We start from the raw sequence: 27316 nt of genomic DNA on the forward strand, positions 1-27316 counted from the left end.
ACTCACCAAACATTGTTAAGATACGTATTTGTAGTCAAGTATTGGATAAAGAAATAATTTAGGGCACATGGGCCACGTGACCTTATAGCATGGAAACGAGGCTCGATTTGGGGATGATGCGCAGTCTTCTAACCTACTCAAAAGAAATAATATATTTTTTGTAAAGCCAAATTTTGACATCTTTTCCTGTAAAATCAGTATTCATATTCAAGTCAAAGGCGAAAAAATGCCCATTTATCATGGAGATGCTTCAAAATCGAGCACCCAAAAATTAAGTAGAGCTAGGTATCCAATCGATGTGCTGACGCTACCTGCTGCACCGGTCCCTAACGCCTTTGGTTTGTGACATATTTCTTAGAAAATAATCACTGCCACCCGACCAATCAGCGCCCTCCATTTGAGCCCCCTTCAAAAAGTACAAAAGTAGAGTAAGTACACAGCTGCTTTGTCTCCTATTATCTTTGTTCTTTTGTCTCTATTCTTCTCGTTCTTTGCCCAATCAAATTGCAGCTTTTAAAAGCTGCGTACTGACACCAAAAGTAGACGTTTTCTATTTGAAAACGTAGCAATAACTAAGCGCTAAATCGGTTTAGAAACGTTTTAGAAATGTATATTATGGCTATTTCCTTGCGTAATGCATATAAATTTGCAAGCGTCTAAACAAGAAACCAGACAAGGTATTCTAATCAGACATTAGTCTAGGATCCCCAAAGATTAGATTAGTAGCTTCAAATAATTTAAGAAACCATATTTATAATGCCATATCGATTCTAGCTGATACTCGGTAAATAGCTAATTTTATTTTATGAATTACACCCCCCCCCTCCTGACCGTTTTTATTATCTGTTTAGTATTAGTAACTGAGGGATAAGTATCTAGGGTCACCGCGGTGGGAGGGGCACGCCTGGATCAGCGTCGTTTATTAAATTTGTTAACAAAATTCGCATTCCATTTCATTGCATATCAAAGAGACTTTATCACCAACTGCTATACCAATAAGAGATTCTAACATAGAATTTTGGCTTTAATTGTCAGATAAAGAAAATACATTTTTCGAAATATATACGATGCACCTCGCCACCTCGAAATAAAAGTGCCCTTCCTTTTTTTATTAATCTTATCAAATATTATACATATCCATTGCCCTTTTATGGAATCTAGACAATGTGAACCGAGCAAAGTTGTACTTTTCAGTTCAAAACATGGCATGTGGAAGCAGGTCAGCCCCGATTTGGAAAATAAACACGCTCTTTGTTTTCAACCATTTCTGGTGTTCCACACTCAGTGGTTGTCACACCTTTCAATAGGTAAGTCGAAATTTCATTTTTTTCGAGTTCAATGAATCTTTATTCTCGATAAAAGTATATCGTTTCTTTATTGTTAAGTTATTTTTGTTTTGGTTGACTTTTTGGTCAGTGTTTGTTGGTAAAATGACCGCAGCCTTCAGGAATCCACTTGCTGAGAATACAAATCAAAATCTTGTTCTTTCTATGATCATAACAACACATAATGAAAACGATTTAACTTAAAAATGCAGTACGACTTTCGTTTAGTTGTCGACCCTTTTCTTCCTAAAGATATATTTTTTTTATTTTTTATTTTTTTCTTAGAATCAAAAGTTAAAATGGTTAGAAACTGGTTGAACGTTTCATTTCCTCTGAACAATTCTCCCTTATCCGATAGTTTTAAATGTAAAGTAATGATCCCATATTAATGCTCATTGCCCTAGTATAGCGCGTTTAGATATTCTTCGGGGTCTTTACAACGGTTTTCAAATGTTATAATCAATCTTTTGGCTTCCACAGTCAAATCATTAATAACATTTTATTGGCCAGCACTTAAATGACTTCTAATTACGGCATTCCATCACAATGAATTTAATAATCAAACAGCAAAAAATGTAATTTCTTTTGGAATTTAAATTTTAAATGGCGGCAGTGGTTTTACGAATCGTGCCTTAGACATCAAAAGTTTATTGCAAAAAATTAAAGATCGCAATAATTTATAAGATTACAAGCCCTACTATAATAAGAAAATTAGGTTTCTATTACAGGTTTCTTCACATACAAAAAAAAAAAAACAGGTCTACGATCGATTTGCAAAATTCTGCTTCGTTATTGATGTATACAGTACGTTTATTTATTATATACATACTAAAAAAAAAGACTGAAAACATTTTCAGTAAATTTTTGTTCGTTCACTGGTCAAATCAGAGGCTCGATGTTTTTTTCACGGTGAAGAAAAGTCGTTCGCGGGTCTGATTGGACGTACGATATTTTTTCACACTGCACTTGAATGGCTTCAATCCCAACGCATCAACGAGTACTTAAAAATTGTACAAGCATTTTCCATTTAGTAATTAATTTATTTCATAGATTCAGAGATTAAAAAGTACACTACTTGTGTAGCATGAGCTACCGTCTCGTGCGAGACATTAGCGAAACAGATTCATTTCAATGTAAGTTTCTGTCTGTCTTCAATTGAACCGTCCGAACAGCACAAACCTCGGAGCCTCTGCAGCCAAATAAATAAAATGTTATGTAATAAGCTTATTATAAATTTCTCAATATGTATATAATAAACAAGATACAGCATGTAAAGTGTTTTATACAGTTTTATTCACTCGTTTTGTTCTGCACAACTCGTGAATAAAAACCGTACGCAGTATTCTCTATATATCTGTTATTATTATAGCTACCTTTTAAAAACAAAATCGACTTTTCCATATTCAAAAATATGCTCTTTAAAGATGTGGTGAGTGGTTATATCAGTTGCTGTCGAACCTCTATTATCCCTCTTTTTAACGATCACTAACTAAAAACCAAAATGTTGTCATACGCATTTAAAGATAGCTTGCCCTGATGCTCGACAGTAATTATAGTTGTCTTATCACTTATCACCATATTATCATTATTGGACCATAGTGTGCCCGCGATATACAGAGAACGTACAGCGGGTGGCTACCATGAGGCTGTCGAAATGCGTGGTTCTTATGATGTTCTGTGCGGCATTCTCGGTGACAAAAAGTGGGTACCATTTATACAAATAGAAGAGAAGCTACATTTTTAAACGATTTATGTTCTTCCTAAATACCATGTTACGGAGGATTTTTTTCTTGCAACTTGCAATACAACGCTAGCGAATAAAAAAAACCTAATTTGCAAAGAGATGAAATACGCTCGCAACATTTCTTGCAACATACAACGCGCCTGTATGTAGCTTACAGTGGTCACCTCCTTGAGTAACAAAAGATTGGCTAATTTCCTGAAATATTGCAGGTTGCATTGTGAGTTGCCTGGTTCACAGGGCAAATCTTCTCGCAATTTGGCGAAAGGTGGAAACAATTCCTACTTTTCTACGTTTGCTTTGGGACAGAGATCAGAACGACTGTGTAGGAGACCGCCGAAGTTTTGCCATGAAGGAAAGGGGAGGAGAAGGGAGTCGTTTGTTCCTCAATTCCGTCTTCCCAATCGCTCTGACGGGCCACCACCACCCCCTACCCCCACCCCCACCTCTTTAATCTTATACTGGCTTACTACGGCTCTGTCTGTGTTACCTGGACTAAGATCGAGATAAAAGATTAACATAACATTTTGGATTGCAGCAACTAGTCAGCAATTATGCCCAAGAGCTATGGATCTCATTATTGCAATAGATTCCTCTTACGATCTCACCCCACGTGACTTTGCCTACGAGAAACGATTCGTCCAAATCTTCACTCGTCAGTTCCCCATCTCCAGTCAAAATACACGTGTAGGAAGCGTCTTCTCCACCAGTAGACAACCGCGAAATGTCCAGCTTGGGAGGCGAATTTCGTGGATCAGTTTCGCCCGCGGAATCCGTTACCAGAGATTTACAAAGTCTGAGAAGAGGATAGATGTCGCGCTCAGAAGGGCATATCGTCAGTTCCAATACAGGAAACGCCGAGGGGAGAAGGTAAAATACTTCTCAAATAGGTATACCTATTTCAAATAAAACCTTATTCTCACTCGCGAGTCAATGTATCGTAACCCGCATTGGTACATGGGTAACATATAAATGGCTAAATCCTGGTCTCTGATGGCCGTGTGAACGTTTAGAGGTACTTATTTTTTTTATTTGATACCCATAAAGCACTGCGGTTTACGACACATATATCATCCGAGTGCAACCTAATTTGAAATAGATGGATACCTTTCAAATATGATTGCACTCGAAGGATCCATGTGTCCTAGCCAGCAATGCTTTATGGGTATCAAATAAATACCCAAATAGGCGTATAGGAAAACTAGGTCAGGTCAGGAAATCAATATTATTGTTTTGTTTTTTTTATATATATTTTTTATGTGCCTGTACACAATCACTAGAATCTCGCCATTAATGCGCTACCAATAAAGTACTACGGGAAATGGTTTATAAGAAGTGAAGCTAAAAAAAACAACAGTTTTTCCACTTCTTGCTTTCTCATGTGCTCTGACAAGGATGCCAAAATGGTGGCTGAGAGAGACTCTTCAAATGTCGTCTACTTTCCAGTTTGGGAAGGCAATAAGATGATTGAAATTTATCCCTTTTTAACTAGGTTGCTCAAGTGCTGGTTGTACTGACAAAAGGTGACCAAGAACCCACAGATGACGGTATGCCTAGATTAGACCGAATGGTGTTACCGCTCAGGAAGATTGGGGTTGAGGTCTACGTCATCGCTGTCCGGAAGTCCATGCGAAGGTAAACATATCAAAAGGATGCCGCTGGTATAATCTTTGTCACGCAATCCCAAACCTTTAGAATCTGTAACGCTCTTACTGTATTGCGAGTCTAACTTCGTATAAATTTATAGAGCTTTGTAAACAGTTACAGTTTGGCCGTCAAATACTCTTGGCATATTTGAATGTAGTATGCTTCTGTAGAAGTTTACTGGAGTTTACACTTTGTAGTACGCCTAAATAGTAACACAGTACGCGTAAGTATATTATATGTTACGTGATATTTCTTGCATTGGAAACGTCTTCTTTGATGGACAAACTTTTCAAGCTCATCAACTGCCAAAAATTGACAGGGAGAGTAAAAATGTTACTCGATGAAAATGTATTCACGCGATACTATTTTTTCCACAGGCCAGTAAGCACGAAGCAGATGCGTCTTTTGGTCGAGTCGAAGGAGAATATCTTTGTCGCTAAGTCGTTCTATCACCTAAGCAGGAACCTGAAACGTATCAAGAAGATCGCGAGCCACATCTGCGAAGCAGGGGATGTAGGTGAGTGTATGCCTTTTCTGATTGCTGCTAATTAAAGTACAGGGGGGTACTCCACACATGTTTCCATAGGGATGCCGCCAAGCACAGGGGGGGTACTCCGTACATGTTCCCATAGGGATGCCGCCATTTACAGGGGGATACTCCGTACATGTTCCCATAGGGATGCCGCCAAGCACAGGGGGGGGGGGGGTACTCCGCACATGTTCCCATAGGGATGCAACCAAGTACAGGGGGAGTACAACGCACATGTTCCTATAGGGATGCCGCCAAGTACAAGGGGAGTACTCCGCACATGTTCCCATAGGGATGCCGCCAAGTACAGGCGGGTACTCAGCACATGTTCCTATAAGGATGCCGCCAAGCACAGGGGGGGGGGGGGGTACTCCGCACATGTTCCCATAGGGATGCCGCCAAGTACAGGGGGAGTACTCTGCACATGTTCCCATAGGGATGCCGCCAAGTACAGGGGGAGTACTCCGCACAGGTTCCTATAGGGATGCCGCCAAGCACAGGGGGGGGGGGTACTCCACACATGTTCCCATAGGGATGCCGCCAAGCACAGGGGGAGTACTCCGCACATGTTCCCATAGGGATGCCGCCAAGTACAGGGGGAGTACAACGCACATGTTCCTATAGGGATGCCGCCAAGCACAGGGGGGGAGGGTCCAGGATTTTAAACTGGGAGGTGGCAAAAAGCCAGATAGACGGCTTACTGTATAACTGACCCAATGGTTCTAGGAAGGTCACATAGATCTAACAATACTACAAGCATTTGGATTTGTCGCGTCAGCAAATTAAAGCAGGCGAAGGCACATGGACAAAACCTCATTTATTTTCTTCACACAAAAAAGACTTTTCTTTTTTTTACTCAAAAAAGGGGCTGGATATCCACCCAATCCACCCCTCCCCCTTTATCTGCCCCAAGTATCTGCAAACGTGACCCTGTTTAGAGCTGAATATCATAGAGATAAAATTCTTTATTTACGACAAAAAAAAAATCAATTCTTTGCTTAGGACAAAGGAAAACCCGAATACGCTACGAACCTCGTCATAAAAAAGCTTGACGACAATCTTCTTGACAATTCATGTGAAACCAAAATGATAAAATCGGAACCCTGTTCAGGATAGAGAGGCCTGAATATGTACCCAGCTAGGATAAATAGCTTTAAATATATACCATATCTAGGACAGTAAAGGTAAAAAAACCTTACCCTATCCAGCCGCACATCCCTGCATAGTGAAAATAGGGGAGCGACCTCTCCGCATAAATCAATCAATCAATCAATCAATCAATCAATCAATCAATCAATCAATCAATCAATCAATCAATCAATCAATCAATCAATCAATCAATCAATCAATCAATCAATCAATCAATCAATCAATCAATCAATCAATCAATCAATCAATCAATCAATCAATCAATCAATCAATACTTGTCCTTTTAGAGGGTATGAGTCCTGTGGCAATCTACCCACTCAATAACAAGATATACGGCGAAGACATTAGCGGGAACGACGCGCCGACCGCGTACATACCACGAAGAGTGCGACCAATCCGCGGTCCCTTTGGAACACCGGGGGGCGCATTTAGGCTCGGTGGCGGTTACGGACACTACATCGAGATTTCTAACTCGTACGGCGGAAAGCTGGACGCGAAAGGGTCCCTGACAGTGCTCATATGGGTTTTCTTAGAAAACAGGTATCTCAAAGCGTTACGATGATGGGGATGCTCGTTAATGGTGATGATGATGATGATGATGATGATGATGATGATGATGATGATGATGATGATGATGATGATGATGATAGTAAGAATGATGGTGGTGGTGATGGCAATGATAATGAAGTTGATAATAGTAATGATGATATGGTGATGATGATGGTGAAGGTGATGGTGATGACGATGATGATATTGGCGATGACGATGATGGTAATGATGATGGCAATGATGTTGAAAACAGTTGTGATGATGATGATTTTCTTTATAATGTCGGTTATTATGGTTATGGTAATGGTGTTGTAAGTGGTACGGTAATTTATTAATGATAAAACAGTGAATATATTTAAGTCTCTAATGCTAAGCGATGTTTTTTATAGCATTGCCTTAGCAGTTATCATAGTCGTCCTCGTTGCTTGACGACGATATATATGATAATGATGCTGTTGATGATGATGGTGATAATAATGATGAAGATGATAATGTTGATGACGTTGATGATGTTGATATTGATGATGAAAATGAAAATGATGATATGACGAAAATGATGATGATGACGGTTATGATGATGATGGTGATGGTAATGATGGTTAAGGTAGCGATGAAGGTAATTATGATGTATCCATATAGCTAAGTACCCATTTTCTCACCAGACCCGGCCCTATTGTAAACTTTCGCCGTAATGGTTACGGGATCGGCTTGTACTGGGAGCGTAACAAGATCATGTCAGCGCGATTCTTCAGTCGTAGCGGTCGCATCGCTCGCAGACTTAGAATGGTCGGCTTACGACCTGGAAAATGGTACTACTTGGGACTTACATATGACGTGGAGACAGGAATGGCTGGACTATGGGTCGATGGTGGCAAAAGGGTGAGTTGTGTACAACGCTAGTAAACTCGACATGACGGAAAAACCCTGAACATGCGCACTTCGAAGAAATGGAGAAAGAAGATACAAGTTCTTACAATAGCCATCAGTTCCTTGTATTCCGGACTGATTTTCCCTTTAAAAAACACAAAAACGTGAGGCTAAAATGCACATACCCTGATTTTGGCCTTTTAAGATAATTTTTTTTCCTTGATCATCTTTGCGCTATGTATGAGCTCAGGGACGAAATCGTTCAAATTTCAATGTCACTTTACAAAAATCCGCATCAATTTAAGAAAAGTCGCATTTGATATTTAGTTTGATATTACTCACTAAGTACTTAGGGGAATTTTCCGCCTTATTTGATGTGAAATGAGCTTATTGGAAACTTCAAGTTATGTTTTTCCGTCATAGCTAGAGATGGACTAAAACGTAAGGGTCTTAAACCTTCTTCCAAGATGTCGGACGGCAAAAACATTATATTTACGAATGTCTGCGAGTCTACAAGAAAGTTTCGTGAGTTGACTTTCTCGAATTCTAGGGAGATAAGCAAATGATATCCTTAAAAGTCCTAATGTTTTTACCGTGTCAAAATAATGTTACCATAACCATTACAAATGATTGATGAAGCGGACTCTGGACTATGGTATATACTGTCATAATGTGTAATTGACCCAACAATCTGGAAAATGAAAGCTGTCAAAACAGAGTTGCTTATTTTCTCTGTTTATACGTGTAGTTTCGCCGCCGCGTGCTTCGGCGCATCGGGAGGTTCCGCCTTGGTACGCACCATCCTATAAGGCTTGGCGCTATTGGTCGGGTTAAAGAGAGGTTCAGCGGGCGGGTAAGCTGTCTGCAGGTCTGGCCGGAGGCACTGGACTCATCCGGAATCCTGTCACTGAAAGAACGATGCCGAGCACAGACAGGTGAGGGAGGGACCACCAGATACTGAAGGGAAGGGGTTGTTTGGACAACTAACAATAACCATAACTTCTTGCATTATGTGTGACGGAACTTCCGCGAAGATCACTCCATCTCAGCCACGATCAATAGACCGTTTTCCTGATGTTGCGCGAGCAATTTCTATAAAAAAAAAAATATGAACGTCTGCATTTTGGGCTATATATGGGACTATGTCAGTCTCGCCTTCATTGGTTTTGCATTTATTAAGATACATTTAAAAAATAGCCATCTATAAACATAGTCTAATTTTTGATTTACCAAATTAGATCGTCACAATTACAAAAAAAAACTTAATGGCGACTGACAGAGCCATTAAATTAAGAAGTGTGGCCTTGGACAATCGCTCTTTTTTCTGTACTCATTTCAAGAAGAATTGCTTATTTGTAGTATTTGCATTGTGAACAGTCCAAAAAAGAATGGCGTTTAACCCAGGCTAAAGTGAAGACTAATACCGCATTCACACCAGCACTAAACCAGTTTAAAGTTAGTTTAATTAAACTGGTTTAAATCTCAATCTCACATAAGTGGACGTAACCAAAAACAAAACTGAATAGACTGTGCTGTACATGTTACTAAGTGATCATTTAGCTAGTTAGAATTCAACACAATGAGAAACTTGGCAAGTTATCAGGCAAAGAAAAACTTAACTAAACATGGTTATGGTGTGAATGCAGCATAAGTGAAGCCTGTATCTCTGAGTACCCCCTCATACCGGCATACGCCGGTCTTTTCATGTGCCCCTCCTAATACAAATGTACCGAAAGCAATCGCTTATTTACAGTATTTGAGTCTAACTATAACGCAACTCCCCTCAGATGGCCGCCCGCCTCCCTCTACGGACCCATGTCAGAGCAAACCTTGCAAGAATGGCGGTGCCTGCCTCGCGGCGCTCAACACTCCTTTGCGATACCGCTGTCGCTGCCGTGCGGGCTACGCCGGAAGAAACTGTGAAAGTATGGTAGTCTGGAATGTTTCTTGGGTATCAAATAAATAAGCAGAAAAGCATAAACAGAATGCTAAAGCTTTTAAAGTTACTTTATATTAAAGCTTTATTGCTTATTTATTTGATACACATTAGGCATTCCGGTTACAACACAGAAACATGTTAACTAGTTTTAAACGGCTTTTAGAGACTAGGATTCAGTAGTTAAATGTTACCCATAAAACTCTGAGGGTTATGATAGAAAGCTCTCGGGGCAATCTTAATTGAAATAGGTACAACAATTTAAACTGTATCGTCATTTGATTTGCAATCAATTCTTCATTTTTACAGTTTTTGAAGAACGTCCGACTGCTCGTCCAACCGGCCGTCCAACCAAACGTCCGAGTACCCGACCCCAAGGTAATGAACAGGAAACATTACATTAAAAAAACAACAACAACGAAGGTGAAGCAGACTCGTGTTTTTTTTTATTTTTGTTTTTGTTTTTGTTTTTTCTGTTTTTGTTTTTGTTTTTTTGTTTTTGTTTTTGTTTGTTTGTTTTTCTGTTTTTTGTTTTTGTTTTTTTGTTTTTCTGTTTTTGTTTTTTTGTTTTTGTTTTTTTGTTTTTGTTTTTTTGTTTTTGTTTTTTTGTTTTTGTTTTTTTGTTTTTGTTTTTTTGTTTTTTTTTGTTTTTATTTTTTTTGTTTTTTTTGTTTTTGTTTTTTTGTTTTTGTTTTTTTTGTTTTTGATTTTTTTGTTTTTATTTTGTAATATTGCTCTTTTACACTTAATTAATAGTTTATTATGAAATTATATTTTATAATAATTATTTATATATATTTTTAATATTTATATATATTTTATTATGGAATTAATAGTAATTATGATAATGATGTTGATGATGATAATGCCGATGGTCATGGTGATGGTTAGGTGATGGTGATGGTGGTGGTGATGATGATGATGACGACGATGGTGATGGTTAGGTGATGGTAACGATGATGATGATGATGATGACGATGACGATGGTGGTGGTGATGGTGATGGTTGTATCGTTTCTTAGCTGAAGCAACGATGAAGAACAAAGAAAGAACACCGAGACATATGAGACGACTATATTCTTTATCTCAAAGAACAACAACTACAAGTCTACGAAACTCGTACAAGCGTGTCTACGCACGTGGTGTGTGCCGTCACCGGAAGTTGTATAAACCGGATATCGTTACATCTCCCCTACACTAACAAAATGTCACTGTCCTGGATAATAAAACTATTGAAAACGTACAGGCGGTTTCACAACCCGTCCTGAACGCGTGCGTTGCTCCGCTGGGACATCGGGGACATCCTGGGCAGTATTCTCAGGGGCTTTCTCTGAAGGTTGTTTCTCCTGCTGCTGCTGCTTGTGTGTCGTAGGCATCGCCGGTTTAGCAGGTCTGCTTGGGGAAGGGCAGTGTATTTCTATCTCTTCTTGCTGCGGTGGCTGCATCTGCTCTCTGGTTTTCCGCAGGTGTCGTCTGTTTCGTCGGTAAACCCGTCCGTCTTCAGTACGTACCTGATATGATCGAATATCAACTTTTCCTTCAACTCTTGCTTGCTTCCATTGCTTGGCCCTTCCCACTGTCTTTGTAGGTTGTAGACGCACAACATCTCCTTGTTTCAGCTCTTCTAACTCCTTCGCTCCACGGTTGTAATTCAGGCTTTGCCTTGCCTTCAGGCTTTGCCTAGCGTGAGCTTCTGGCGTACATCTCTGGGCACTGATGGTTTCAAGAGTCTGCTGGAAGTTGGTAGGAGTGTCTTGGTTCTCCTATTGAACAATCTTTGAACTGGTGAATAACCAACTGTTTCGCATGGTGTATTCCGCCAATCCAGTAGAGCCAAGTACGGGTCTTTGTTTGATTCTGTGGCTTTTTTCATCAGATTCTTTGCCGTCTTGATTGCATTCTCTAATTTTCCATTGGATTGGACATAGCCTGGGGAGCTGGTCACATGTTCAATTCCATAACTGTTTATAAACTGTCTAAACTCATGCGACTCGAATGGCGGGCCATTGTCACTCATAATCTGGTCTGGAATACCATGTCTGGCCACATGTGGTTTGATCTTCCTCATCACTTCTTTCGCAGTCTTGCCTTCCAACCTGTCAACCTCAAAGAAGCCTGAATAGTAATCAACTGTTAGTACAAAGTCTTTCCCATTCAGTTCAAACAGGTCTATGCCTACTTTCTCCCATGGGCGGTTGGGGATTTCATGGCATATGATTGGCTCTTTGCCTTGCTCTGATAAGTGACTGTTGCAAATCTCACATTTGGCAACATACTCTTCTACTTCTTTATTCATTCCAGGCCAGTACAGGACTTCTCTAGCCCTACGGAGACATCCCTGGATCCCTATGTGACTGGCATGTATCTTAGCCAACATCTCTACTCTGGAACTGTTGGGAATCACTAACCTCTCTCCTTTGAAGACCAGGCCGTTTTGTAGTGACAACTCATCTCTAAAAGAGTAGTAATCTCTGATGCTCACAGGAACGTCATCCTTCACCTCTGGCCAGCGTTGTCGGATTATAGACTTCAGCTCTCTCATAGCTGTGTCCTGCTCTGTAGCTTGTCGTAGTGATGCTTGGGTAGCTTCAGAGACAGGTAGAAACTGTATCATGTCAATACTTTCTACTTCTCGCTCAGTCGTACCTCTCATCTCTCCTAGTAGCATCACATCTCCTACATCATCTCGACTAGCACTCCTCTTCTGCCCTCGGAAGGCTCTGCTTAGGGTGTCTGCAAGGTACATTTCAGCTCCTCTCTTATAGTTAATTTGCAGGTCAAACTTCTGTAGTCGCAACATCATTCTTTGTAGGCGCTTGGGGGCACTAATGAGGATTTTCTTGAAAATGCTTTCAAGAGGTTTGTGATCCGTTTCAACTTTTATTGGCCGTCCATACAGATAATGCTCGAAGCGCTCCACTCCAAATACAATGGACAGCATTTCTTTCTCAATCTGAGCATAGTTCTTCTCGGTTTCTGTTAGAGAACGTGACGCATATGCGATGGGCTGTCCCTTCTGCATTAGACAGGCTCCCATCCCTTTCTCTGATGCATCACACTGCAGCTCGACTTCTTCGTGTGGGCCGAAGAACTTCAGAACTGGTGCTTGTGAAACAATCTTCTTCACATTCTTGAAGCTTTGTCCTTGTACTTGCTCGTCCCAGTGGAACTGGTTCTCTTCTCTGAGCACTTCGCGCATCGGTGCAGCTGCTTCTGAGAGATTCGGTTCAAACTTCTGGAGGTAATTTGCCATACCAAGCAACCTCTTGATATCTTGCTTGTTTGTTGGTGTAGGCATTTCTTCAATACCCTGTAACTTGTCGGGGTCTGGCTTCAACCCGTCTGTCGATACCACGTGACCCATGAACTTGACTTCAGCACAACGCAGCTTCAGCTTCTCCCTGTTGAGTTTGATACCCTTTTGGAGACAGCGCTCGAGGAGGGATCTCAACTTGGCATCATGATCTCTGATGGCTTCTTCTTTGCAGTCACCTTTTCCGAAGATAAGGATGTCATCGAAGATTGGTTTGACACCCTCGTTCTTGAGTGGTTCTCGTACTGCCAGGGGCACCTTCCTGACTGGGAGGATTACAGGGGGGACAGTTGCATCGAGCTCTAGGTGTAGCTTTTGATCTAGTTTACCCTCCCCTGTAAACACATCTGGAAATTCACTAACTGGGTCTGAGGTTGGGCTTGAGTCTGACAAAGACATAATGTTTTCACTGTTCACTGTCATTAGCTTGAAATTCTGCACGGACTGTGCACCTAGCAGTGGGGTGTAGCCTCTAGGGACTATTGCAAACTTCGTGAGCAGTAGATCATTATTCTTTGGGTTGAGGGTTTCTATGTTGACCACCCCTAGCGGTTTTAGCTCTGACTTGTTAAACATGACTAGTGTTGCGCTGCTTTTCTGTAAGCGTTTCAATTTTGGGTCATTGAAAACTTTCTTATACAAATCTTCTAGGTCCACAATCTAATTGGAACTTGATTAGCTCATCACGAAGGCGCATGTGTGCATAAATGTTCTTAGGGCTGAGTGGATTTGTGTTCAGAGTGTCCACAGACTCCACAGTAAATAATGCACCATAGTCACTGTCACTTTTATAATCAAGATTGTGTATTGGTTTCTTACCCTTCTTGCTTGCTTTTAGAGCCTTACATGCTACTGAGAAGTGATTAAGTTCTCCACATGTATCACATGTTTTCTGCCAAGCAGGGCATTTCTCTTTAGCTCTAGGGTGTAATCTATGGCAGAATTTACATTTGGGGTGGGGATTTGATTTGCTGCTATCCGTATGTGGCGGTTTTCTGGGTTCCTGCCTTCTACCCCCTTTTGACCCTGTTTTTCTGCGCGGGGGGCCTGTGGTAATGGCGCTTATTTCGCCGGATTGCTGGGACATTTCCTTTAGCCTTTTAGCAGTAGCTTCATTTGCACGGCATATGTCAACACACTTTGCTAAGGTGAGTTTAGCTTCCGTCAGCAATTACTTCCTAATACTGTTGTCGGCTATTCCGACTACGATTCTGTCCCTAATCATTCCATCTTGCAATTCGCCGTAATTACAAGTTTTAGCAAGTGATCTAAGTGCAGCGATAAAGCTTTCTACTGACTCACCATTTTCCTGGTTTCTTCGGTTAAAAAATACTTTCATAGATCTCATTAGTTTCTCCAACGCAGTGCGCTTCCATGAGCTCCATAATGCGATTGATATTTGTTTTGTCCTCTTCGTTTGCAAAGGGCAAACCGTCGTAGATCTCAAGTGCTTCGGGACCAATGCATGAAATCAAAGTAGCCGTTCTCAGCTCCATTCTCTGTTTATCCAGTTGCGAGGCTATTTCGTAGTTTATCCAGAGCCTTTTAAAGGTCTTCCAATTGTTAGCTGAGTTGCCTCTCGTCTCTAACTTTTGCGGTAGTTGGAGGTTGGTTTGTACAAACCCAGGCACACTCGTCGACTCTCCGCTTTCGTCTGGCATTTTGGGTTCTCTTCTCACTGTATTCTTTTACAGAGACTGAATCCTCTATTTCTGACACCATGTATCGTTTCTTAGCTGAAGGAACGATGAAGAACGAAGAAAGAACACCGAGACATATGAGATGACTATAGTCTAAGAAACTCGTACAAGCGTGTCTACGCACGTGGTGTGTGACGTCACCGGAAGTTGTATAAACCGGATATCGTTACAATGGTGATAATGATGGTGATGGTTAGGTGATGGTGGTGATGATGATGATGATGATGATGATGATGATGATGATGACGATGACGATGGTGATGACGATGGTGATGATTTGAATCCAAATCTTTATCTTAGGAAGGCCCACGAAAAAGCCCTCGGGTACTGAAGGAACGCCATTCCTGTACCTCGGTAAGAACATCATTAGTAAGTTATTGTCGGGTCTGAGGGAAGGAGAAAACAAATACAAGTCGTTCTTTTTTCATATTGATCTAATTTTGATATAACTATATACAGCCTCAAAAAAGATTTGAAAAACGAAAAAGAAAACGCGGGTTAATATTTGGATATTTATCCTAGGTCGTTGCAGTTCTCGGTGCTTGACGTATACACTCGATTAATTTATTTTGCTCATTATTTTCTTTACCTATTTGTATGATAAAATGTCCTTTAATAGGGAAGCCATAGATCCTTCCTTACGCAACCTGCATCTTATGAATTGACACCGCCCTCGAATCAAAGGCCGTCCTCAAATCAACGCCGCTGTTGAGCTGCAAGAAACCATGTCCCGCCAATCTTTTTTTAAATGGTTCTAAAAAGCCTGGGCCAAATCTCGACGCGCAGAATGCGCTGAATGTGGCCGGCAGATGCTTATTAACGATTTCTTGCATCAAGAGGTAGAGTTAACAAGGGTATCCGGAAAGGGAATGAGTCTAAATTAGTCCCTTATCTCTCTGATCTCTCCGCAGATATATTCCGAGTCCGTATTGTTGAATACATCAATGTGTTCCGCCGTCTCCATGGCGTCGGCCCGGTCATTCTGTCTGACGTCATGAATGAGGAAGCCCAGAAATGGGCCTTGCACATCAGCAAGCTAGGCGGCGCGGCACGTGACCCTAAGACCTCATACGGGTCGAACATGTGTATCCAGTCAGGACGACGTGCTTCGCTTGCCAAGGATTGTGTCTTCGATTGGTAAACTGCAAAACATTGATATTTTATTGTCCTTATTGGGCAACACGACTAGACCTCATATGAAAATATTTCTATTAAAAGCCCTACAACATTGTCAAAACTTGTTGATAGCTGAGACGGACCCCTTCCACCGTCCCCATATACCTAGCTGCTTCTCAGCTTAGTATACTCAATGAATTATAGGGCATGATAATTTTTTTAGCCCCCTTCTTGGGCAGATTATGCTCCTGCACATTTATGATACTAGCATAAAAAACATGGAGTTTGTTTGTGTGGCGTATGTGTTTATTATTTAAAGGTTCAATGTGCTGTTAACAGTAATTAACATACTCATCAAGCACCGAGATATTACTGTCTGTTCGCCGAGTCTAGCGCGACTGCTTGCGTGACAGCTTGCGTGACATTATCTCTATTTATAGGTACGATGGCGTCGTGAACTATGACTGGCATACCCACGAGCTAAGCACCAAGTTCATGCAGTTTGTTCAGCTTGTCTGGCGTGACAGCCTGTATGTGGGCGTGGGAGGTGTCAAGGGAACGCAAAGTCGCTTCTACGTCGTTGTATATTTTGATCCACCCGGGAACGTCAAGACGACCATGAAGGAAAACGTCCTAGGGTACACAGGTGATAACAAGGGCACGAGGAACAGAGTTTGTTAGGCAAAATTCTGACAACAAACCACAAAAATCCATCTTACTTAGTTTACTTAGAAAACCCGGTCAAGTTACGTGGGGTAATCTGAGCTGATCTGATCTGAGCTCTAAAGCGCGAAAAGTCCCCGACAGGCTAGCCGAAGCCTTCCCGACTTATTTATTTACTAGTTGGGTAAGTAGCCTTCCTTCCGGCGTTCATACATAGCGCGAGGTCGCGAGGATGCTCCAGGAAAAAATCCACTTAAAAAGCCAGAATCTTGAAATTATGCATTTTTGCCTCAGGGTATTATTGTTTAGAAACAAACAAAGTATTAGTATTGATTTTGTCATTAAATTTACTGAAAATTGTATTTCTTAATCTTTCAGATGTTTTCTTGGCCATGCCTCAAGGTAAGTGAACCAAAAAATCCATTCAGTCTTCTTAAACACGAACGCGCGCTATCAAAGGGATCGCTCCGCCCCCTTTTCGCAAGCTCTCGAGCAGGTCTTCGGCATTCACAGTTAGTCTTCATTGAGTGTGGACCCATGAAACTGCCAGACACATAGCACAAAGTAAAGCCGTACGACAAACTACGACAACTTTAAAGTAGGGAAGAATATTAAAGAACTATCAGGCATATTTGGGAAAGTGTTTGGAGTCAATTCGTTGTTCGTGTTTAGGGTCTTTGTCAGTTGCCATCGGCTGATTTAGAAATACTTTTTTTATATTTTTTCGATCTAAATGGGTTAAATAACGTATAAAATCTCTAATAATTTGTTTTTGAAGGCTTGGCTGAAAAGGGCTCTTTAAAAAGATTCTCCGTCAGCTGTCATTTTGTCGTGGTAGAGAATGCCTGGTGTAGAAACAGCATTCGGTTCTAAGGACCGATTTGGGCTATTGCGATGGGGTGGGGGGGCTGGGGGGGGGGCCCTAGTACATGAAGGTGATCCTTATCACGTACGATACGGAGTAGTGACGTAATCAATGTGTTGACGATGATCGGTATTTTGATTACAGACGATTTTATTTCGAGATTCTTTACACAATTTATATCTTGAATTGCACGAAACAATACCAAAGACGTTGAAAATAACAGCACTTTAACCCTGTTTGTTTTTACCTTTTTTCAGTCCCATGCCCTCGCGGTTATGTAGAGATACGTGGGTCCTGCTACAAGTTCCACATGACCAAGGACACCTGGATCAACGCTTTCCACGAGTGTACGCGAGAGAACTCCACGTTACTTTCAGTGCATAGCGAAGAAGAGGTGTATTATATTGACAGGGTGTCAATCTCCGGACGGGACGGGCCACTTTGGACCGGACTAAACGACAGGTACGATTGAACGTGTAAGGCAATATTAGATTCTGCTGCTCACAAAAAAGGGAAAGTGAAACGGTAGTTCAGTTTACACCACGCCCTTCCAAACCAGCTTACACCTATCCCTTCCTAACCAGCTTACACTACGCCCTTCCAAACCAGCTTACACCACGCCCTTCCAAACCAGCTTACACCACGCCCTTCCAAACCAGCTTACACCACGCCCTTCCAAACCGGCTTACATCACGCCCTTCCAAACCGGCTTACACCTATCCCTTCCAAACCAGCTTACACCACGCCCTTCCAAACCTGCTAACACCACGCCCTTCCAAACCGGCTTACACCTATCCCTTCCAAACCAGCTTACACCACGCCCTTTCAAACCGACTTACCTCACGCCCTTCCAAACCGGCTTACACCAGTCCCTCCCAAACCGGCTAACACCACTCCCTTCCAAACCTGCTTACACAATGCCCTGCCAAACTGTCTTACACCAATCCCTTCTAAACGGGCTTACACCACGCCCTTCCAAACCGGCTTACAACAATCCCTTCCAGACCGGCTTACATCACGCTCTTCCAAACCGGCTTACACCAATCCCTTCCAAACCGGCTTACACTAAAACCTGCCCTCTACACACCACACGTTTCCATTGTGTAAAAGCTGACTTCGAGTCACCTTTTAACTCATTAGAATCAAAAAGGGCATGTACTCCTACACGGATGGATCAAGCGTAGAGTATCTCGACTGGATCCCGGGGGAACCTTCTCAGAAAGGAGAGCAGTGTATCGGGATGCGGTTAAAGGACAGCTTGAACCCTTACGGCAGTATGGCCGACCTTAACTGCAAACAGAAGCATCAGTTTGTCTGTAGAAAACCTCTAGAAGGTATGAACGCCTTGACTTTTGATGGACATTGATCTAAATTGTCAGCCTAAATTCGGATGTTATCGCTATATTATGACAATACTCATATTATGTGAATACTCATACTCAATATTGAACCGTATGCTCGAAATCCTATTCCGCACATTCGCTGTGGAAATTTTAGGGCGGTTTTACACATGTTTTGGTAGTTTTGTACACGTGAAGAACTATCACGGTGTCCTGGTTGTGGACTTAAAAATAATGACAGGGTATGGAAATGTTATCAATTCATCGGACTAACTTCTCGTATCATTGTAAAATTCGATTCAGCTTTAAGCCTTGGCCACAAAACGAAATTCAGCGCAAGTCGTTTCAAGTTTCTGAAACATCCTTGGAAACATGGAAAAACCATGGAATTCAAAAAATGGTCCGAGCCCTAATTTGCGATAGATGCACCACACGAAACTTTTTTGCTTTGTTTTTCATGCAGGCTGAATGTTTTGAGTTATTATACGCTTTACTATGCGATCTCTTGCGCGCAAGCATAAGGGAAAATACCCTAAAATTAATATAAAATGGAGTATATTATCTATGAAATACAAAAACATTGAAATCGGATTCCTTTACTCTATTTAAAGCAAAAGTTTCCAAACGTTTCATTCACTTGCGAGGACTTGCGTTGGCTTGGCTTAGGCGGTGGCCAGACAAGTAGCACGTTGACGCAAAAAAGTTGTTCCAAGTAGCAAAACGGAAAAGTAGTTTATTTGTCTTTCATACAGGTTTGGTAACGTACCGAGTAACCATAGAGCTTATCACCTTGATTTGGGCGGAAGACCTCAGGCTACCAGGAACGCTGGCTCACCTGGAGCTAAAAGCGCAAATTGAGAAAATCGTGAGTACAATATAATATAAGATCGTGATAGCAGGGCGGGTCTACAATCCGTGACAATAACAGCTGAGACTTTTTGACCGCTTGCAAAAAAAAAATACATCTTATTTTCCTGTGATAAAGGCAATATACCTCCTCCCTCGAATAGGAAACTTGAGAAAATTTTCAGCGCGCACTACCACATTTTTCTTTTAGCGCGTGAAAAAATAAGTGTGCGTCGTCGTCGTCCCTCCGCCACCAATCTCAAGTCCCCTAATGTCAGCTGGGACGCCAGTGCTTTGAAACAACATCTGGGAGATGGGGTGGAGAGATTTCGAAGAGATGGTACAGTCTGTTGATCTAAGAGCACCTTTTTGTAAAAGGGGTTTGGCATATGGGTAGGATGTCTCAGCATTTTTGTCACGGATTGTGGGTTTAATTTGATGTGATTTTAGGGAGGTGTCTGGGGTTGGGGTGTTGGTGCTCCAATATATCAAACATAATCAGGAAAATGTTATATTTGTGGAATTTATGTTCCTTCTAAAATTTCCGTCAAAAGAGGGAAGCACCGGCTTCCCTATGGACCACTTCTTCTGGTTCTATCACTGAGTATGAGTTTCGTGTGAAGCTATGTGGGACAGGGGGTGCTTATGCCGAACATGTATAACATAGTTTCTTACTTGCATACCTTAGTGCAAACCTATCTGCCAATCTTTACTACAGTCGAATTGTCAACGACATGTCGACGATAATGATAATAGAGATTATTTTGGCACGGCAACGGCGGTTAAGTATCATAACCTTGTGCTTGTATTCCAGATCGTGGAGATCTTCAAAGGCGATGTGTACTTGGTGACGGTGATGGTAGAGCAGTTTAGGTAAGAAACTATGCTATTCCAAAAGTTATGCAAACCAGCATATCTATTAGCTTTTGACTTTAGGGCCTTAGCGGAGGGTGGGGCATATGGATCACGCCCCCCCTTATATTTTCAAAATTTATAAGGAACTGTAACCAGTAGAGGGCGTACATTCCTGTATTGCCCCCCCAGGCTATGGACTTGCAAATTTTTAATATATTTTCTGATCAACAGAGAGATTAAGCCTTTGGATAATGAAAGCTCTAAGCCGAAAGAAGAAAAAAGGTAAGTTTAGAACTCTCTTCCGAACACTTCCGAACACTTCCGAACACTATAGAATCAGCCTAGCTATGATGTTCCTGTTAATCAAAACAATAAATCGCTTATGCAAGTTTACCAATTTTTTACAACTTTGTCTGCTACGGCGGTGCACGCCATAATTATATTGTACTGGGCTTAACGTATTTTATTTTGTTCTAGCTCGCCTAAAGTAGGCGTAGACATCATCGTCAAGTTCGGACCCGGAGTCAAACCCGACCCCACTATACCTATCCAAGAAACTATAAAGAAAAATAGTGGCAAACTTCCCAAACCTTTGAACAAGAAGACAAAGATTAGAAAGATAGAAGTTCTAATGCCAGGTAAGCGTTTAATATTGCGCTGAGTTAGTTGTTGGTACATTGAAGTGCTTTGGCCTAGGAAGTTGCAAGAAGGAGGGGAGATAGAGAGAGGAGTGTTGAGTTGCCGATCCAGGGGACGTAGCGGTGTCCCTTCCCTACCCCCCCCCCCCCCCCCCCTTCTTCCTACCGAAATTCTTAAAGAAATATATGGGAGCTAATTTTCACAAAGTGTACCTTCCGCCATATGTTTCATGTGTTACATATTGGTCCCCCCTTCTTCTGGCCGGTGCAACCCTTTTCGGGAAAAATACTGATTAATCCGCACCTGATTTTTGCAAGACGAGACTGATCTAAGTCTACTTTCTTCTTTCTTTTCCAAATCCTTCTCAGGTTAGACTTTTTTGCAGCTTATTTGAGTATCCTTGAGACAGGATAATAAACTGGTACGAATTTTTTTGTTTATTTCCCAGGCGAAGGTCCCGCCAATGTCGGACACTGCCACGACGCATGCACGGCTCATTGCATTTCGCACTGCAATCCGCTGTGCTGCTCCTCTCGCGTCGCCTCCAAAGTCGTGGACCCCCGGATCGCAAGCACGCTGTTGCAGCAACAGATCGCGCTCATAAAACAGATGCAGGGGGGAGCAGTTGACCCGATGGTGATAGAACAGGCCAAGCAGGCTCAGCTAGCACTACTGCGCATGCCCACATACGAGGTAGAATACACAAATAAGGACTGATATTTTAAGGTACTTCATCAGTAGGCGACATGCACTAAGAAATTACGTGTTTGTTTTTTGCGCTTAAAACGCCAAAAAGAGACTTTAAATGAAATAAAGCCCTTTCTTCTGGAGCGCGGAATATTTGCTATTTGGTGTTTTTTTTTTACTATACAAAGTTGGCACCAATATCTTGATGTGATTTGTGTTACTGTCCACAGCCACCCCAACCGGCAGCTTTACCTGGCCCAAAGTGTGTTAATAGTATGGGCTACCCATGTTCTTTTCCAAGCCCAGAATGTATCCCTAGGAATGGGGTCCCATGCCCTCAGCCGATAGGCCAGGGGATGCAGGCGAGCGATGCCTTCATGCAGAGAACTCAGATGCAAGGGCAAATCCCAGTGATGAGTGGCCAGTACGGGATGGGTGCGGTGACGTGTGTCCCGGGTATGAGGGTACCCTGCACGGCGGGGCTGCTCCAGGTGGGAACGAACTTTGAATACAGTCATTTAAAAAAAATGTTGGCAGTGTAAACTGCAAATGGCGATTTTGGTAGATGGCAGTTCTATAGCCGAGAGGAACCATGGGTATCATTATATTATGACCGAATATCCATTTAAGGCTTAAGATGTAGGGTATTGCTGGTTTTTATTTGTGACTTCATGCTTGGATAGTTAGAACATTTTTGCCGTTTGCACTGGCAACCTTGGATATAGGTTTATACTAATCATTATTGAATGCAATGCAGGGGCGAGGTAAAGTTTCTGTCTGTTGTCAGCCTTGGCAAAATTGTATACGTTATCATATGCTTCCGTTTGGTATTTAGTGAACATTTTTATTGAAGATATAAATAATTTCTAGCAATGGCTATAATATCATTCTTAGATAAAGTAGCGCCTAGATGATCTACATTTTATCTTTGACCTTATATGGACTTGAATGTATTCCCCAAACCCCCAGGAAAAGTGGATAACTTATAATAAAAGTGGCTAGTTCCTCGTTTTTTTTATTTTCTTTTAAATAAATCACGTTTATTGATTTTATTTTGGATCGTTATGGTGACATGGTACTTGCTTTTTAATAACATAGGTAATTTTGTTATTTTTTTTTTACAGCAAGAGCAACAGCGGCAGCCAAAATCAATTAAAATATCTGTCCCCAAACCAGAAAGGGATTTTTACGTACCAAGATGGGCACCACCACGCCCAAAGCTATCACAAATATCTGGTAGTTGCCTGCCTGGCGCTATGTGCCCCCCTAACTACCCTGGGTACGGACCTCAGATGGGGCCAATGGCTGCACAGGGATACGCCGGACAGATGATGTCACAGCAGCTGGGCATGGGACTTGAGCCAATGCCTCAGCAGATGCCCTTTCCATTTGGGCTGTTGGCAAATCAGATGGGACCAATTACAAGGCCTTCGTCCGGAATGCCAGGACAAATGGGTAAGAGATAATTTAGTCATTAATGACAATCGAAAAATACCCTCTCAGACGAAGGACACATACAAATTCACGTTGAGTTTTTACCTGATTAGATCACCTCACAAAACACCCATCACTATTTTCCGTAGTTTTCTCTAGACATACCAGTCGGCATGTAATTAAATCAATTAGCCTTAGTTTCTTGAAAGGATGGTCCAATTTAATTAGGGTTGAATTTGTCGATCAAGTATACGGAAGAATCACAATCTAACCACAGAGTATCTTATAACGGTGGTCGTAAACGTCTTCAACTGTTAGGAATTAAGGAAGGGTTATTTGATTCCTGATGCAATCAGTTTATATTTCACAGGAGGAATGCAATTCCAGCAGCCAATGGGAATGGAGTTACCATTCTTTCCGCAGAATAAGGCACCGTGTGTCCCTGGGCCTTACCGTCCTTGCCCCCCAAAATCGCGCTCAGTCGTCATACCAAAACAATCAGGCATTCAATCACCGTACACAGCATTTAATGGCCCTTTATACCCACAGTACTACCCGTCCAGTAACGTTAGGCAGCAGTCTTACAATAATAATATGCGAGGTAATATGCTTAGAGATCACCCGTTTTTCTCGCCCTTATTTTCGCAACAGCAGTTGCTCCCTCAGAACACCAACAGGTTCTCTCCCTATGCACCAAACACTTTCCCACAAATGCCGTATCAACCAATGCCGAATCCTTGGATGTCCAGACCACAAATGCTGCCGTTTAGCTTTCCTCGAAAGCAGCGAAAGTTTAGAGGGAGCAGAAAGGGTGCAACAAAAGTCCTTTCTTTACAAGGAAATGGAATTCCGGCACTTGATATAACATTCGGTAAGCCTGGTTCCCACCTGAGACAATCAAGCATAGGAATACCCTTTGGGAACCCCTTTATGGCGCCATATTCTATGGGGCAGGGAGCAATGGTAGGACAATACCCACCTTCCCAGCAAATTCCATTTTCAATGCAATCACTGCAATCGACACAGAGGTGCGTACCAAGAAACGGAATACCATGCCCACCAGAAGCTAGACAAAATGGTAACCCAATTTTTCCCATGCAAGGATCATTTCGCCCAGCAATGATGGGTCCCATGCAAAGACTTTTCCCTCCCCAAATGATGGGCCCCATGCAAAGACTTTTCCCTCCCCAAATAATGGGCTCCATGCAAAGACCATTCCTTCCCCAAATGATGGGCCCCATGCAAAGACCCTTTCCTCCGCAAATGATGGGCCCCATGCAAAGACCCTTCCCTCCCCAAATGATGGGCCCCATGCAACAGCCAATGAAATTTAGCAAACCCTTGGGTCCGTTTCCGGGTTCCGCAATTTTTCAATACCCCGGATTTAGCCCAATTCGAATGAGTCAGAACAGGAAAAAGTCCTCTGCGAAGAAGCATGGAAGATCGAAAGGGGAAAAGACAAAAGCTCTGCACAAAAAGGGTGAAAATATTTTCATGCAAAGACCTTTCCCCCCACCAATGATGGGCCCCATGCAAAGACCCTTCCCCCCACCAATGATGGGCCCCATGCAAGGACCCTTCAACCCACCAATGATGGGCCCCATGCAAGGACCCTTCCCGCCACCAATGATGGGCCCCATGCAAGGACCCTCCCCCCCACCAATGATGGGCCCAATGCAAGGACCCTTCCCCCCACCAATGATGGGCCCCATGCAAAGACCCTTTCCCGCACCAATGATGGGCCCAATGCAAAGACCCTTTCCCCCACCAATGATGGGCCCCATGCAAAGACCCTTTCCCGCACCAATGATGGGCCCCATGCAAGGACCCTTCAACCCACCAATGATGGGCCCAATGCAAGGACCCTTCCCCCCACCAATGATGGGCCCCATGCAAAGACCCTTTCCCCCACCAATGATGGGCCCCATGCAAAGACCCTTTCTCCCACCAATGATGGGCCCCATGCAAAGACCCTTCCCCCCACCAATGATGGGCCCCATGCAAAGACTCTTCCCCCCACCAATGATGGGCCCCATGCAAGGACCCTTCCCCCCACCAATGATGGGCCCCATGCAAAGAATTTTCCCTCCCCAAATGATGGGCCCCATGCAAGGACCTTTCTCACCCCTGATGCAATATCAAAATCCTTTATCTAAACAACAGAACAAAAAAGGCAAGCAAGGCAAGAAAACAAAAGGAATAGTTATGAAAGGAATAACTTTTCCCACCATTACGAGATATATATTTCCTCCCCATTTTATGCCACCAATAACCCAGAAGCCATGTGTACCCAAGAAAGGAAAGCCTTGTCCCAAACCCGAATTACCAATGTACCCACCTCCAATGATGGGCCCCATGCAAATACCCTTCCCTCCCCCAATGATGCAACAAAGACCATTCATGCCTTTTCAGCAGCCCTTACCGTTTGGCCCTTTCCCTGGATCGGCTGCTTTCCAGTACCCCTCATTTAAACCTATAGATAAGACCGCAGCAAGAAAGCCATCTCCTTTGGTTGTGAAGTTACCAAACATAACACTGAGATACCCGGTAAACAAGAACTATAACAAGGTAAAAAGGAGAAGACCACTCCACCACAACCCCATGTTTAACTCCATGGTTCAAGCTGCCACGTATCCCCAGCATTCCCCCATGATGCCATCCTTTCCGCTCCAGTCCCCGCGCCTCCCTATGCATACTCCCTTCGGGATGGCCCCAGTGATGCCTTTTACCAACTGTGCGTTGCCATGCCGACAGGCGTACGGGTCATTTTGTCCGAGTTACTGTCCTAAAAGATGTTGCCGTAACAGAGGCTGAAAAAAGTGGGTGATTTCGCGAGCTACATGTATATGCTTCCTAGAAATATAGATAACAACAAAGAGCTGAAAAATAAAGACGAGGGAGAGGGGGGTGGGGGGGGGGGTAACTCCCCCCATTCCCTAAGGTTCAAAGATCGCTCAAGTCTTCTAACTTCTCTCCACTCACCCTTGAGTGGCGTGTCTCGAGATAGTTTTGGACCACACCTATATTGCTAACACTTATTTTCTCTACTAGCATATGATACTTTGTAGTGTCTAGGTGCTATAGATATACCATACTTTATATGATACACCAAAAACTGGAGTTCGACTCTGCCAAATGTTCGTCTTCAATAAGACTTCTTGAGGGCAGACTAAATAGGTCTTATTAAAGACGAAAATTTGGCAAAGTCGAATTCCAGTTTTTGGTGTATTGTATTTATTCTTCTGGTTAACGAACACGACTATTTGGGCTTTTTGTATTTATCCATACCTTATATATTAGATATAACTTTTTGCCCACGGATTCAAGAGGCCATGAGGGTGAACTCTTTTTTTAACCCATGATTACTTATTAGTAGGTAGTTAAAACTTCAAAAAAGTAATTGTACAACAAACAATGATTTTAATGATTTTTTATATCAATAATAAATTCTAAGAAAATATGCCAGATATACAAATTCTTGGTGAATCATGTGAATTGAATAAAATTCTTTTCTATTGTTTAAATAGCTTCAGTAGTTTAATTTCGATAAGGAATGCTGGATTTATCATTGTTCAATAGCAAATGTTTCGTCTCAGCTTATTTCTAAAACGCATATGCGACCTAAGAGTACGTCTTACCATGGGCGGTCCCATATTAGGAAACTTGTCGGTTCAGCAAGAAGTCTTGTTATAAAACTAAGGTTATCTAAGTTACACTTGTAACAATATTACCTAAATAAAGTACACATTTCTGTTTAGTGACTCGACTTTGTTATTGTTTTGTAAAATCGAAATTGATTTTTTAGTAACTTGGTATTGACAATATTTGGGACCTCTATTATTTGGAGAAGTATAATTATTAAGCGGACAAAAACAAAACTCGCAAAACATTTGCCGCTCAATCGCTGAGTTTTATACTCTTTTAGGTGTAGGGGCGTGGCTAGCGAAAAACGCAGGGTGGGGTAGAGAGTAAGAATTTACTGACCAAGGATCAAATCGGCATCCTTAGGTCTGGTAATAGGTCGCCAGATCCATCTAAAAGCTATTTCTAACCAAATACACTTGAAATTACAACGAAGGGGCCAACAGAAGCCGAATATATCTCGTCAAATGGGTA

General features: G+C 42.2%; 1 protein-coding gene across 1 annotated transcript; it reads left to right on the plus strand.

The window, feature by feature from the left end:
* The first annotated feature begins 1200 nt into the window (after positions 1-1200).
* On the plus strand, positions 1201-26957 carry LOC5502029. Its single transcript, XM_048722913.1, has 24 exons — positions 1201-1307; positions 2925-3026; positions 3605-3936; positions 4559-4701; positions 5091-5230; positions 6679-6931; positions 7603-7819; positions 8556-8742; positions 9595-9732; positions 10053-10121; positions 15056-15109; positions 15667-15892; positions 16312-16517; positions 16913-16936; positions 17657-17861; positions 18540-18733; positions 19492-19604; positions 20400-20458; positions 20672-20722; positions 20918-21078; positions 21528-21772; positions 21997-22257; positions 22891-23221; positions 23571-26957. The coding sequence occupies exons 1-24, from the start codon at positions 1208-1210 to the stop codon at positions 26012-26014; spliced, it is 6255 nt and encodes a 2084-aa protein (XP_048578870.1). The 5' UTR covers positions 1201-1207; the 3' UTR covers positions 26015-26957.
* Positions 26958-27316: the final 359 nt, after the last annotated feature.

Source organism: Nematostella vectensis, chromosome 15 (assembly GCF_932526225.1).
Source record: "Nematostella vectensis chromosome 15, jaNemVect1.1, whole genome shotgun sequence".
Lineage (NCBI taxonomy): Eukaryota > Metazoa > Cnidaria > Anthozoa > Actiniaria > Edwardsiidae > Nematostella > Nematostella vectensis.